This window comes from Haliotis rufescens, unplaced genomic scaffold (assembly GCF_023055435.1).
Source record: "Haliotis rufescens isolate VD_foot unplaced genomic scaffold, xgHalRufe1.0.p SCAF_3, whole genome shotgun sequence".
Lineage (NCBI taxonomy): Eukaryota > Metazoa > Mollusca > Gastropoda > Lepetellida > Haliotidae > Haliotis > Haliotis rufescens.
This window is the reverse complement of record NW_025964001.1, coordinates 2665181-2680258: the sequence shown is the minus strand read 5'-3', so window position 1 is coordinate 2680258 and position 15078 is coordinate 2665181. Positions and strand designations below refer to the sequence as shown.

General features: G+C 43.6%; 1 protein-coding gene across 1 annotated transcript; it reads right to left on the bottom strand.

Moving 5' to 3' along the window:
• Nucleotides 1–12134: 12134 nt before the first annotated feature.
• Nucleotides 12135–14499, bottom strand: LOC125384311 (proline-rich protein 36-like). Its single transcript, XM_048403240.1, has 3 exons — nt 14477–14499; nt 13021–13833; nt 12135–12939 (listed from the first exon to the last, which is right to left on the bottom strand). The coding sequence occupies exons 1-3, from the start codon at nt 14497–14499 to the stop codon at nt 12135–12137; spliced, it is 1641 nt and encodes a 546-aa protein (XP_048259197.1).
• Between the last annotated feature and the right edge of the window lie 579 nt (nt 14500–15078).

The following is a 15078-nucleotide window of genomic DNA, read 5'->3' as shown; positions in this document are numbered from 1 at the left end:
TGTCATGTCAGTTGACGCCGCAATGTGACCCATCCGTCCGTCGTGGCCGGGTCCGCCTGTCCTGGGTTCGGTGCTCAGATTCGTGTGTAAACATAAGCGACAAATCCTAATCCTAAGAATACATAATAATATACTCAACAACAAAAGTTCCTGTGACACCAATATTTTAGTGTATTTTTCAAAGAAGTAAAGTTTGGTTTTCAGTATTGTAGTACATGTATGGAATCAAGTCACAAAAACGCAACGGCTACAGAAAAGCATGCATTCCGTGCAAAAGTTGACTTTTATGCAAGCCTCATGCATTTCAATACCCAAGAATGGGTATAAAAACATGTGCGTTAACAGGATTCCATATGCATTGTTTAGCATCGTGCTAACAACAACCACTCAGGAAAACAACAAAATTACGCAATTATTCAACATTTCGAAATGCCATGCCTGTCCGAAAATGAGCGTCTGCGAGCCATTGTTATGCTTTAAGCAGGATCGAGTCAACGTGATGTTGCAAGACAATTTAACACCCACAGAAACACCATTTGGTGTTTATGGCAACGTTGGCAACAGACGAATGCAGTTAGAGACCATCCTCGGAGTGGCAGGCCACACGTAACCAATAATCGACAAGACAACTGGATTCGAACAACACTCCTACGAAATCGATTCCAGCCAGCAACAGTGACTGCAAGAAGCATCCCTGGCCTTCGACGAATATCTTCACAAACCGTATACGTCGTCGCTTCAGGTGTGCAGGGATTGTCGCCAGAAGACCCGCCAGACGTCCCATTTTGACAGGAACCCACCTTCAAGTACGTCTACAGTGGTGCAGACAGCGTCTACGCTGGACGGCCATGCAAGTTCTATTCACTGACGAGTCACGTTTTCATCTCAGCCACAGCGATGGACGATTCGAGTGTACCGACGTCGAGGTGAACGTTACGTCAATCATTGTGTCATGGAAGAAGATCGGTTCGGGGTCGGCAGCGTTATGGTATGGGGGTGAGATTACAGCAAGACAGTGGGCCCGTTTGATAGTGGTAGAGGGAAATCTCAATGGACAGCGCTACCGCGACGAGATCATCGGCCTTGTTGGTCTACCGTATTTGCGTCGTCATGGCCCAAGCATTACCTTTCAACATGACAATGCCCGGCCTCACATTGCTCGACTTGTTCAGGATTCCCTTCAACAAAACAACGTGAATGTCATCCCCTGGCCGGCTCGCTCCCCTGATCTCTCACCAATCGAGCACATGTGGGATGAGATGGATCGGCGCCATCGACGTCAACCACATGTTCCACAGACACTCCAGGAACTTCGAAACATGTTCCAGCAGATATGGACAGATATCCTACGGGACTTTGTGCGACGCCTGGTCCATTCCATGAGACGAAGATGTATTGCTTGCATTGCAACCTGAGGTGGACACACACGCTATTGATTTGTGAATTGTCATTTTTTACATGCTCATGTTTTTTTTTATTATGAAATCGCGCATTTTCTGAAGTCAGTATGGCAAATGAAACCATTTTAACACTCACAGGAGTCTTTTATCTGTTGCAAACCGAAATTGTTTCAGATTTGGTAAAAATACATAACTTTGCATTTAATCTTATTCAATGTCACAGGAACTTTTGTTGTTCAGTATATTATCATATACATATGACTTTCGTCGATGCGGGTTTTCCATCCCAGAAGTGGTGTCAATACCCAGCTTGCTCACACACTCACCGTGGATTGATGTTAAAACCAGCTTTGAAAATAATTATATAATACTATACCAGTTGTTGTCCTGTTCTTTGTTGACGATATGTACCTCCCTCAGAGAGTCTGGGTTCCAATCCCTGGATGGGACTCAGCCCAAAAAATTATTTGAAGTTGTACTTTACTAAGAAAGTGTTGTCCCCTATAAAACATGTGTTACATTGATAGCAACGTTGGGAGAGACAGTTCGGAGTAGTTGCCATTGATAGGAAGGGCCGGAAGTCCAACAAACCATAACCATAAACGTTAATCTTAACGACTGACTGATTTAATTTGAACAATGTGTCTATGTGTCTATGTGTTTGTGTCTAGATCTCGAATAAACGAGTTGTGGTGTTACGATATTTCGGTATTCTGATGGTGGTCGTTATGTTGTGCGTGTCACGTCAACCGCGACGTCGCTGAACATCGTATTTCAGCGAATCAGTGAATAAACTAGTGAGGGTTGTATTCTCGATTACCGCCAGTCTCGTTTTTACCTCATAAAAACACAATAGACAAACGTTATAGCATTACAAATTTTGAAGGAGGTATTTAAATGTCGTGCTGTCTACGTAAAGCTCTCTACAATAATACACCGCAAGATAAATTGTTTCTAGACACTCAACCCCCCCCCCCCCCTTGTCCTGACCGTGTAAAGCTCTCTACAATACAAGGAAGTAAGACAGCGGTATTCTACCGGAATGTAAAAACATATCATGGGAGGTAGAAAACGGTAAAGCAGAGTCACGTTGTTTACCTCATATCATAGATACCCAGCGGGCAAGCAATGAATAAAATGTTTTGAAGGAAGTCTGTTAATGTCGTACTATCTATGTAAAGCTCTTTACAATACAAGACCGTAAGACAAATGTATTTAGGCACTCAAAAAAAAGAAAAAAGAATCACATGTCTCGTCTATGTAAAGCTCTCCACAATACAAGACTGTAAGGCAGTGATATTCTACCAAACAATATCTATAAAAAAACATTGCGTCGTGCTGCCAATGTAAAGCTCTCCACAATACAAGACTGTAAGGCAGTGATATTCTACCAAACAATATCTATAAAAAAACATCGCGTGTGCTGCCAATGTAAAGCTCTCCACAATACAAGACTGTAAGGCAGTGATATTCTACCAAACAATATCTATAAAAAAACTTCGCGTCGTGCTGTCATGTAAAGCTCTCCACAATACAAGACTGTAAGGCAGTGATATTCTACCAAACATTATCTATAAAAAAACATCGCCTCGTGCTGCCTATGTAAAGCTCTCCACAATACAAGACTGTAAGGCAGTGATATTCTACCAAACAATATCTATTAAAAAAACATCGCGTCGTGCTGCCTATGTAAAGCTCTCTACAATACAAGACTGTAAGGCAGTGATACTCTACCAAACAATATCTTTAAAAAAACATCGCGTCGTGCTGCCTATGTAAAGCTCTCCACAGTACTCGTCTGCACGAAGGCGATATTCTACAAATAATGGCTGAACCACCCCAAACATAACCCACGAGGTAAACAACGGCAACACTTTTAAAACATTAGATATCACATTACAAAATATTTATTCACAAGTCGTCCTCTTACATATACATCGTGAATAAACAATACATTATTGAACAATTATATCTATACTAAGAGCACGCAACACTATATCAACCACAAGAAACCCTGGGGTACTATTTATCACACAGTAGTGTAAAAACTTCCCGCCCTCCTGTCAACATCATAGTCGAAACTACTAGGACAGGTAATTTTCAGGAAAGCACGAGGGCGCAAACCTGTTGTGTTCAAAGTTAATGTCATCTTCAGCACTCCACTTCCACAATCTCAGACCGCACCAAGCACACACAACCTTGTCCGAATGTCCGGTATAATAAAATCCTCTCCTTGCCAGATGTGTACCCTTCTGAACAAGTTGCTTAGTTGTCCCAGTTTATTCCTTTCTCCAACCATCTGCGACTTACAGGTATCGTATATTGGGTAGGACATCGTAGCGGAGACTCTAAAATATGCGACCGTTCTCTCTGATTCTCAGGCGTAGAATGGTTTTCACAGACCACCTTTAAGCGAGGGCGTGTTCTTAGAGGGGCGGGGCCCAACTTCCCCGCATCAGTGAGCGGGGAAAGGATGAGAGCAAAAGGCGAACATTTAACGCTAAATAGGTGTGTGGTTGTGCGTAATAATAGTCCTAAACTCAATTCAATATCAAGCACTCAAGATAATCACACGCATTCATCATAGCACGCCGCGCATATCGCTACAGGCACTAACAGGAGAAATACCCCTGGATCTATGGCGAGAACATCTAACAATAAATTACTGGGCCTCCACCCAACAAAACCAACAAATCCAACAGATCCTTCAAACTAACATAAGCCCCAGATTCCAAACTCTAGCTCACAAAAACCCTCAATTAACACCAATCTCTCAACGCATAATAAATTACCTAAATACACACAACCTAAATAATTAACAGTTAAACACAGCACCAAATAACACTTTCACACCCAAACTCCAACCCCCCAAAATTGACATACCTCTCTCCACCAGACTAAATAAAGAAACTGATCCAAATACCGCTCAATCCATCACACTAGCATACATTCACGAAAAATGGCCAAATTGGTGTACCATTTACACGGACGGGTCCTTTGACCCGGGCACAAAACGCACAGGATTCGACATCCATATCAACCAACCCCAAAAAGAAACAAAATCCATAGGCTCCCAAATAATCAATCAATTTTCACAGCCGAATTAATGGGGATAGTAACAGCCCTGCACAGCGATCAAATAATTAGACACCAAAAAACCCTAATCCTTTCAGACTCGTTAAGTGGGCTCCGGGCCATAAAAAACAAAAACACAAAAAACGCCCAAAACTAATACAACAGATAATTTAAAGCGCCAACAATCTACGTAAACTAGGTAAAGACATAGAAATAGTTTGGATCCCTGCCCATGTTGGAGTGTTTGGCTACGAACACGCAGACCAAGCAGCCAATCAGCACTCAAATTAGAAGTAAGCATCAACCTACCAATATAAAAAAGAAAGAAATTAAAAGTATCACGAAGGAGAAAATCCTCCAAAAGTGGCAAAATAACTATCAGAAATCTGATTGCAAACTAAAACACCTGCTACAAAAGCCACTCAAAAAAAAATCCGTCATAAAACCAATAAGATTGACAGATTAATAACTAAACTTCAAACAGGCCACACTAAGTTAAACTCCCACCTACACCAAATTAAAAAAAACCACCAAAACGGTAAATGCCCCCACTGCAACTTAAAAGAAGCGCCTGAACAGGCAATACTACATTGCACACATTACCAGCAATACAGAACAACACTCCTATCCACACTAAATTGCAATAATCAAATGACACTAGCAACAGTACTAAACCCCCGAAATGACTTACAAACCTTTAAAACACTAGGCATATATCCAATCGAAACAGGCCTACTTGGCCGCATTTAAAAATAAATGTACAACAAACAAGCTGCCAATAAACCCTAAAATCATAAAACTATAAAAACACACAAACTCCTTTTAGTCATTTATCATAACAGAAACCGTGCAACAATGCAACACTCTCCTCGACCGCAGACACCTAGCTCAAACGCTAAGTCTCTCAACTCTTCAACATTCTTAATTCTACAACCCGTATATTTCTCTTCACATCTGACGCAATTTTCGTGTAATATTAATGTTAACAATCAACTTTTCTACACGCTCGTGTACCCTCTCCGGTAACGTGTTACTGACTTTGAAAAGGTGTAGATTTTCTAACAATAGAGTGTGAGATTTTATCCCTGAAGCATTAAATGCGGTCCCGGGGTTTATCGAATCTGTAAAATCTCGGTCTCTACCGGTATACAGACTCTTACAGGCGTAATAGAATTTTTCCAGTAAGCGTTTCATGCTATTGTCATACCACATCAAAACCATGGAATCATTTTTAACCATACCATTTTTATTATAATGTTTCACTATCTCGTCATTAGGAATGCCGCGAGAACGGCAGCTACCGAAATGGAGGCAATGATGACCACAAGTTATCGACGCTAGACCTTGTACTCGCACTGTATTATAGGAATATTTCACAAAACCATATTTTGACGCAAAATCGTGAAATTCGGGCCAAATTCCCATGTAATCGATACCATACGAGTCGTGTATGTGCAATTTACCTGGCGCCTCTACCGTTAGCCCAAACCAATGACTGCCCGGCTCACTTTTCTTGTCAGTGTTGCAAATAAACAGAAAAGGATATTTCAACCCGTTCACCCCTCTACACGTAATGCGGTCTACTGTATGACCATACACCTCTTCCAAAGTGTCTCTACTACTAAGACCACCATAGGTATTTTTCAGAAAAGGATCGTTTTGCCCAAACCACGCAAATCTCGCCCAAACAACATTTTAGAAGGCCAGGTAGCAGGGTTTTCATCGTTATTAGTGTATAGCAGCATTTCTAAGTGGTCAAATTCTATTACACAGTCCAACTCTCTATAACACACGAGAGTCAGAGCTCGGGGTGTGGGCTCTTAGGGTACACGTGTGACATGTCATGCAGTGCCTAAATCGTGGGTGAAATCTAACACAAAAAGCGTAATACCATCCATAAAGTCTTCTAGAGCCAAGGTGTGCGTGGAATTTCTACCTAGCCTCCTCTTCTTCTCTGCGTATATTTTTTATGGGTGTCTCAATGCCTGTTCTAGTTTTTCTGTCTATACTGCTCGACAGAAATGACGTTTTACTTTCCGTGGTATTTGAACTGCCGGTCGTGACATCGCCGATCACACCCGCAACAGCCCTGGTACCTTCCCTTGGTTATATGTTTCCTGTAGACTTGAGCAAGGGTATCGCTATTTTACCTATAGCGACTAGAATATTCCCCAGACTAGCACCCCCCTGACCCTAAAGCCTTCCGACATACACCTGTATGCGACCCCTACGACCCTTGAGATTATTTCCACGAGTATTATACGCTTCCACCCTTCCCTTTTAAATTGAAGTATCACCAGCGACAGTCGGCTAGCGAATGACATGGGCCGACCGTGGTCGTCTGTTACAAGAATAGTTACAGAACGTATCTCGTCAAATTTTAAAGACAGGAATTGTTTTGGATTCTCTTACTACATTGTTCAGTATTTTCGTTCTTACAGGTACCAGAGTCAGCAGTGTGTGTGCGAGGGCATAGCTATTTTACCTAAAGCGCCTAGAACATTCCTCAGATCAACATCCCCGTGACTGTAATACCTCCCGACATACACTGGTGTGCGACCCCTACCCTCGTACATTATTTCCACGAGTAGTATGCTTCTACCCTTCCCTTTCAAAATGAAGTATCACCACAGACTGACCACTAGCGAATGACATGAGCCACCCGCTTTCGACTGTTATAAAAATAGTTACAGAACGTATCTCCTGGCGAATCTGTAAGGTCGGTATTATTCCTCATAATGCAACGGGGCAGTCGGGTAGCCTTGTGGTTAAAGCGTTCGCTCATCATGCTGAAGACCCGGGTTCGATTCCCGACATGGGTACAATGTGTGAAGCCCATTTCTGGTGTTCCCTGGAATATTGCTAAAAGCAGCATAAAACCATACTCACTCATAATGCAATGGGTTATTCTCCCATACCCTATTGTTTGTTAACAGGAACAGTCGACGACCACTACGATTTCTTTCCAATGTCAGCGCTTTCGTCTATTGTGTCGGACACAACTGTAGTGAAACAGTGTATGGAAGCCAGTTTAGGAGACACACCTATCTAAAACAGGTCGCACCCCACTAGGGTTAATGAGGGTAAGAAATGTGACAGATCGGTACTACTACTACTAAAATTGTGCGGTGTTACTCTCCGATAAGCTATTATTTGTTAACAGACGACAAACACTACAACTTCTTACCAGCCGTGGGGTCTTGACGCAACTGTTCTCTCCATGAGAATGGTCTTATTATAAAGATGAAGTCATCTTAATTGTACAAGACCACACCAAAATCGTGCAAAAGTCTAACAAAAGAATGAAGGACCATTCTAAAAGTTTGGCTGACCCTTCCAAAAGTATAACGAACGTACTAAAAGTGTGACAGACCGTTCTAAAAGCATGAGAGATCGTGCCAAAAGTATGCCATTGGTCATGTGTCTTTACAACGCATTTTACCATTACAAAAGATGGTAGAATGTATAACCCAGCCAAAAGTATGACAGACCGTTCCAAAAGTGTGACAGACTTTTCTAAAAGTATGACAGACTTTTCTAAAAGTATGACGTACCGTTCCAAAAGTATGGAGGACCGTTTTAAAAGCATGATAGCTCGCTATAGATGAACAAACCTTGTCATAGTGCATTAAAGTATGAACGAACAGTACCGTAAATGTGCGGATGCAGGATGCTCGGCTTCGCTACATTCGTGCTCGAGACAGTAGACGAATGCGTTGACGTACGAAAGAATTCCGTCAGAACCCAGAACGAGCGCCGTGGACGATATGTGTTCAAAATTTTCAAAGGAGCAGCTCTTCTACAATATGTACATCTATTCGGACATTATAGACGATCGGTTAGTCGGTCACACTCTGTCACCGCTGTTCACTCTAATACTTGTCAAAAGGACATATTGAACGATGTAGTACACGTGAGAGATAAGAATGCTTTAACATTTGACGAGATATGTTGTTGTTGTTGCATTAAGTGTTTAAGAGATCGCCTTCTGCCAAAGCAATTTTGGCTGACCTGTCCCTATTTGGGACTCCTGTGCGTGAGTAGGGTACACATATCTATTGTGAGTTTGGTATTCACATAATTTCTGTTTTTGTATTGATATGATTTCTATTTTCTTATATTGATATGATTTCATTTTTATCTTGGCTGCTCTGTTTATATACGTTCGAGTAGCTGTCCATCTCTCAGAAATAGAGTTAGTTTGGCCTTCACTATTGCATCTCTTGGATTTAGGAGATCTATGACAGATGCAATTCTTGTTTTAACCTAGCCCGGCCAGGGGCATGGCCTTGATATTTCAGTAACACGTGAGCAATGGTTTCAGCCTGCTTGCAAGATGAACAAACCTTGTCATAGAGCTTTTTGTGACCGAGTCTGAGGCGTGAGATGGCAATTTAAATTTTCCTTTCATTTGAGTATGAGTTTGGCTTTTGTTGGACCTTAATTGGGTTGAATTTTGTATAGCCATCTGCCGATCTTACTTGCGTCCAATTGGGATTGCCATCTTTCTGCTATAGGGGCTTTGATTTTGTTTTTTATCTCTAGTTTACTAGAGGGATTAGGCTGTATATCCACTTTGTCTAGAGCTAGCTTCACCAGTGAGTCTGCTTTTTCACTTCCGTGAATATCTATGTGAGAGGGGATACAACACAGCGCCACCTGTTGTGGATATGGATCCCGTAACCAGCACTGTTGTTGATAGGATTCTTGGACCCATCAGTGTATATATGGGGCCAGCTGTCCCAGGTAGTTTGAACTTTAATGATAGCTACTCATCGTAGTAGGGTTGGCCTTTCGTTTTTAGTGACTTCTGATGTTAAAGCAGTGTCAACTTTGAGAGTTTTTAAAGTCCAGGGAGGGTGTAACCCATTGCGAGATACGTTCTCTAACTATTCTTATAACAGTTTATAGTGGGTGGCTCGTGTCATTCACTAGTGGTCAGTCGGTGGTGATAATTCATTTTGAAAGGAAAGGGTAGAAGCATACTACTCATAGAATGTACGAGGGTCGTAGGGGTCGCGATTTGAATTTCACGCTTTCTCGACAAAATATGTTTTTTTAAAAATATTCCTATAATACAGTGCGAGTACAACGACTAGTGTCGATAACTTGTGGTCATCATTGCCTCCATTTCAGTAGCTGCCGTTCCATGGTTTTGATGTGGTATGACAATAGCGTGAAACGCTTACTGGAAAAATTCTAAAATGCGTGTAAGAGTCTGTATATCGGTAGAGACCAAGATTTTACCGATTCGATGAACCCCACACCCGCGTTTAATGCTTCGCGTATAAAATCTCACACTCTAATTTTAGGGTTTATTGGCAGCTTGTTTGTTGTACTTTTATTTTTAAATGCGGCCAAGTAGGCCTGTTTTGATTTAGATATATGCCTAGTGCTTTAAAGGTTTGTAAGTCATGTAGGGGGTTTAGTACTGTTGCTAGTGTCATTTGATTGTTGCAATTTAGTGTGGATTGGAGTGTTGTTCTGTGTTGCTGGTAATGTGTGCAATATAGTATTACGTGTTCAGGCGTTTCTTTTAAGTTGCAGTGGAGGCATTTATCGTTTTGGTGTTTTTTTTAATTTGGTGTAGGTGGGAGTTTAACTTAGTGTGGCCTGTTTGTAGTTGAGTTATAACTGTCAATCTTTTTGGTTTTATGATGGATTTTTGTTTTTTAGAGTGGCTTTTATAGCAGGTGTTTTAGTTTGCAATCAGATTTCTGATAGTTATTTTGCCACTTTTGGAAGATTTTCTCCTTTGTGATATTTTTAATTTACTTCTTCTAATTTTAGTGCTGATTTGGCTGCTTTGTCTGCGTGTTCGTTGGCAAACGCTCCAACGTGGGCAGGGATCCAAACTATTTCTATGTCTTTACCTAGTTTACGTAGATTGTTGGCGCTTTTAATTATCTGTTGTATTAGTTTTGTAAGCTTTTTTGTGTTTTTGTTTTTTATGGCCTTGGGCCACTTAATGAGTCATAAAAAATAGTTTTTTTTGTGTCTATTTATTTGATCGCTGTGCAGAGCTGTTACTATCACCATTAATTCGGCTGTGAAAATTGATTGATTATTTGGGATCCTATAGGATTGTGTTTCTTTTTGGGGTTTGTTGATATGGATGCCAAATCCTGTGCGTTTTGAGCCTGGGTCAAAGGACCCGTCTGTGTAAATGTGACACCAATTTGGCCATTTTTCGTGAATGTATGCTAGTGCGGTGGATTTAGCTGTATTTGGATCAGTTTCTTTATTTAGTCTGGTGGAGAGAGATATGTCGATTTGGGGGTTTGGAGTTTGGGTGTGAAGATGTTATTTGGTGCTGTTTTTATTTTGGTAATTTATTAACCGTTGAAAGATTGGTGTTTATTGAGGGTTTTTGCGAGCTAGAGCTTGGAGTTTGGGGCTTATCTTACTTTGAAGGATCTGTTGGATTTGTTGGTTTTGTTGGGTTGAGGCCCAGTAATTTATTGTTAGATGTTCTGGGCGTAGATCCAGGGGTATTTCGCCTGTTAGTGCCTGTAGCGATATGCGCGGCGTGTCATGCTGAGTGCATGTGGTTATCTTGAGTGCTTGATATTGAATTGAGTTTAGGACTATTATTACGCGCAATCACACACCTATTTAACATTAAATCTCGCCTTTTGCTATCATCCTTTCCCCGCTCACCGATGCGGGGAAGTTAGGCCCGCCCCTCTAAGAACACGCCCTCGCTGAAAGGTGGTCTGTGAAAACCATTCTACGCCTGAGAGTCGCATATTTTAGAGTCCTACCCAATATAGATACCTGTAAGTCGCAGATGGTTGGAGAAAGGAATAAACTGGGACAACTAAGCAACTTGTTCAGAAGGGTACACATCTGGCCAGGAAAGGATTTTATTATACCGGACATTCGGACAAGGTTGTGTGTGCTTGGTGCGGTCTGAGATTGTGGAAGTGGAGTGCTGAAGATGACATTAACTTTGAACACAACAGGTTTGCGCCCTCGTGCTTTCCTGAAAATTACCTGTCCTGGTAGTTTCGACTATGATGTTGACACGAGGGCGGGAAGAATTTACACAACTGTGTGATAAATAGTACCCCAGGGTTTCTTGTGGTTGATATAGTGTTGCGTGCTCTTAGTATAGAGACTGTATTAATGTTCAATAATGCATTGTTTATTCACGATGTATACGTAAGAGGACGACTTGTCAATAAATATTTTGAAATGTGATATGTAATGTTTTGAAAGTGTTCCCGTTGTTTACCTCGTGGGGTATGTTGGGGTGGTTCAGCCATTATTTGTAGAATATCGCCTTCGTGCAGTCGAGTACTGTAGAGAGCTTTACCTAAGCAGCACGACGCGATGTTTTTTTTATAGATATTGTTTGGTAGAATACCACTGCCTTACAGTCTTGTATTGTAGAGAGCTTTACATAGACGGGACATTTGATTCTTTTTTTGCTTGAGTGTCTAAATACATTTGTCTTACGGTCTTGTATTGTAGAGAGCTTTACATTGACAGTACGACATTTACAGACCTCCTTCAAAACATTTTATTCACCGCTTGCCTGCTGGGTATTTATGATACGAGGTAAACAACGCGACTCAACACACCCTAAAACTACTCTTACTGCTTTACCGTTTTCTACGTCCCATGATATACTTTTTTCATTCTGGTAGAATACCGCTATCTTACTTCCTTGTATCGTAGAGAGCTTTCCACGGTCAGGACGGCATGCGGGTGTGAGGTGAGATGGGGAGGGTCTGTGGTGAGATTGGATGGACTGTGGTGAGGTGGGATTGACTGTGGTGAGATAGGAGGGACTGTGGTGAGATGGGAGGGCTGTGGTGAGATGGGAGGGACTGTGATGAGATGGAGAGGGTCTGAGGTGAGATGGGAAGGGTTGTGGTGAGATGGGAGGGTCTGTGGTGAGATGGGAAGGGTAGTGGTGAGGTGGGAGGGACTGTGGTGAGATGGGAAGGGTTGTGGTGAAATGGTGAGGGACTGTGGTGAGATGGGAGGGTCTATGGTTAGCTGGGGGAGGGGTTGTGGTGAGATGTGAGGGACTGTGGTGAGATGGGAGGAACAGTGGTGAGGTGGGATGGACTGTATTGAGGTGGGGTGGAGTGTGGTGAGATGTGAGGGACTGTGGTGAGATGTGAGGGACTGTGGTGAGATGGAGAGGGGCTGTGGTGAGGCTGAAGGGTTTGTTGTGAGAAGGAGAGGGATTGTGGTGAGATGGGAGGGACTGTGGTGATAATGGGAGGGCTGTGGTGAGGCTGAAGGGTTTGTTGTGAGAAGGAGAAGGGTTGTAGTAAGATGGGAAGGGTTGTGGTGAGATGGGAAGTGTCTGTGGTGAGATGGGGAGGGTCTGTGGTGAGATTGGATGGACTGTGGTGAGGTGGGATTGACTGTGGTGAGATAGGAGGGACTGTGGTGAGATGGGAGGGCTGTGGTGAGATGGGAGGGACTGTGATGAGATGGAGAGGGTCTGAGGTGAGATGGGAAGGGTTATGGTGAGATGGGAGGGTCTGTGGTGAGATGGGAAGGGTAGTGGTGAGGTGGGAGGGACTGTGGTGAGATGGGAAGGGTTGTGGTGAAATGGTGAGGGACTGTGGTGAGATGGGAGGGTCTATGGTTAGCTGGGGGAGGGGTTGTGGTGAGATGTGAGGGACTGTGGTGAGATGGGAGGAACAGTGGTGAGGTGGGATGGACTGTATTGAGGTGGGGTGGAGTGTGGTGAGATGTGAGGGACTGTGGTGAGATGTGAGGGACTGTGGTGAGATGGAGAGGGGCTGTGGTGAGGCTGAAGGGTTTGTTGTGAGAAGGAGAGGGATTGTGGTGAGATGGGAGGGACTGTGGTGATAATGGGAGGGCTGTGGTGAGGCTGAAGGGTTTGTTGTGAGAAGGAGAAGGGTTGTAGTAAGATGGGAAGGGTTGTGGTGAGATGGGAAGTGTCTGTGGTGAGATGGGGAGGGTCTGTGGTGAGATGTGAGGGACTGTGGTGAGATGGGAGGAACAGTGGTGAGGTGGGATGGACTGTATTGAGGTGGGGTGGAGTGTGGTGAGATGTGAGGGACTGTGGTAAGATGTGAGGGACTGTGGTGTGATGGAGAGGGGCTGTGGTGAGGCTGAAGGGTTTGTTGTGAGAAGGAGAGGGATTGTGGTGAGATGGGAGGGACTGTGGTGAGATGGGAGGGCTGTGGTGAGGCTGAAGGGTTTGTTGTGAGAAGGAGAAGGGTTGTAGTAAGATGGGAAGGGTTGTGGTGAGATGGGAAGGGTCTGTGGTGAGATGGGGAGGGTCTGTAGTGAGATGGGAAGGGTAATGGTGAGATGGGGAGGGATTGTGGTGAGATGGGAAGGGTTGTGGTGAGATGAGGAGGGACTGTGGTGAGATGGGAAGGTCAATGGTTAGATGGGGAGGGATTGTGGTGAGATGGGAGGGATTGTGGTGAGATGGGGAGGGGTTGTGGTGATATGGGAGGGACTGTGGTGAGATGGGAAGGGACTGAGCTGAGATGGGAGGATCTGTGGTGAGATGGGGAGGGACTGTGGTGAGATGGGGGGGTTTGTGGTGAGATGGAAAGGTCTGTGGTGAGATGGGGAGGGTCTGTGGTGAGATGGGGAGGGTTTGTGGTGTTATGGGAAGTGTTTGTGGTGAGATGGGGAGGGTTAGTGGTGAGATGGGGAGGGTTTGTGGTGAGATTGGGAGGTGGGATGGGGAGATGCTGTTGTAAGATAGGGAGGGGCTGTAGTGACAGGGGGCCCAGGTGCAATGGGTCTTTGTCCAGAATGGGGAGGTGCTCGAGTGAGATGGGGAGGGGATGTTGTGAAATGGGTTGGGTTTGTGGTGCTAAGAGGAGAGAGGGTTGGGTGCAATGGGAGAGGGACTCGGTGCAATGGGAGGGGAGGGGCTGTGGTGAGATGGTTGGAGCTTAGGTGCAATAGGGGAGGGCTCAAGGGAGATTGAGGAGGGGCAATTGGGGAGGAGCACGATTTAGGGGTTACACACTTTAAACGATCTGCACCTTTTTAATGTATCTTGATTCATCTTTAATCTTCTTGTGCATTAATTGATTTTCATTTAAGCTTGAGTGCAAGAGATTATGGTAGGCATTGTTTTAAAGCGTGTTAATTTCGGCGATGATTTCCTTCCCGACCATAGTGACATCATGGGTTACATGACGTCACAATCACATGACACCACTTCTCTCGGCCACTAAAGCTGGTTAGTTCGACACTGGTTGTTACTGTTTACAAACTGTACAAAGCTATATGATGGTGGTCTGTAAATAATCGAGTCTGGACCAGACAATCCAGTGATTGACTTTGAGCATCGATCCTCGCAATTGGGATACGATGACATGCCTCAACCAAGTCAGCGAGCCTGACCACCCGATCCCGTTAATCGCATCTTACGACAAGCATAGTCACCTTTTACGGCAAGCATGGGTTGCCGAAGACCTATTCTACCCCGGATCTTCACGTGTCGTTTACAAACTGAAAAAGGTGGAAGTGCCATTTTTTATGATAGAAAGAGAGAGGTGGTGAGGTGAAATTGGGTTTAACGTCGCGTCCAAGATTATGGCACTTATATAGCGACGTGTATGCACGTGTGTGTGTGTGAGAG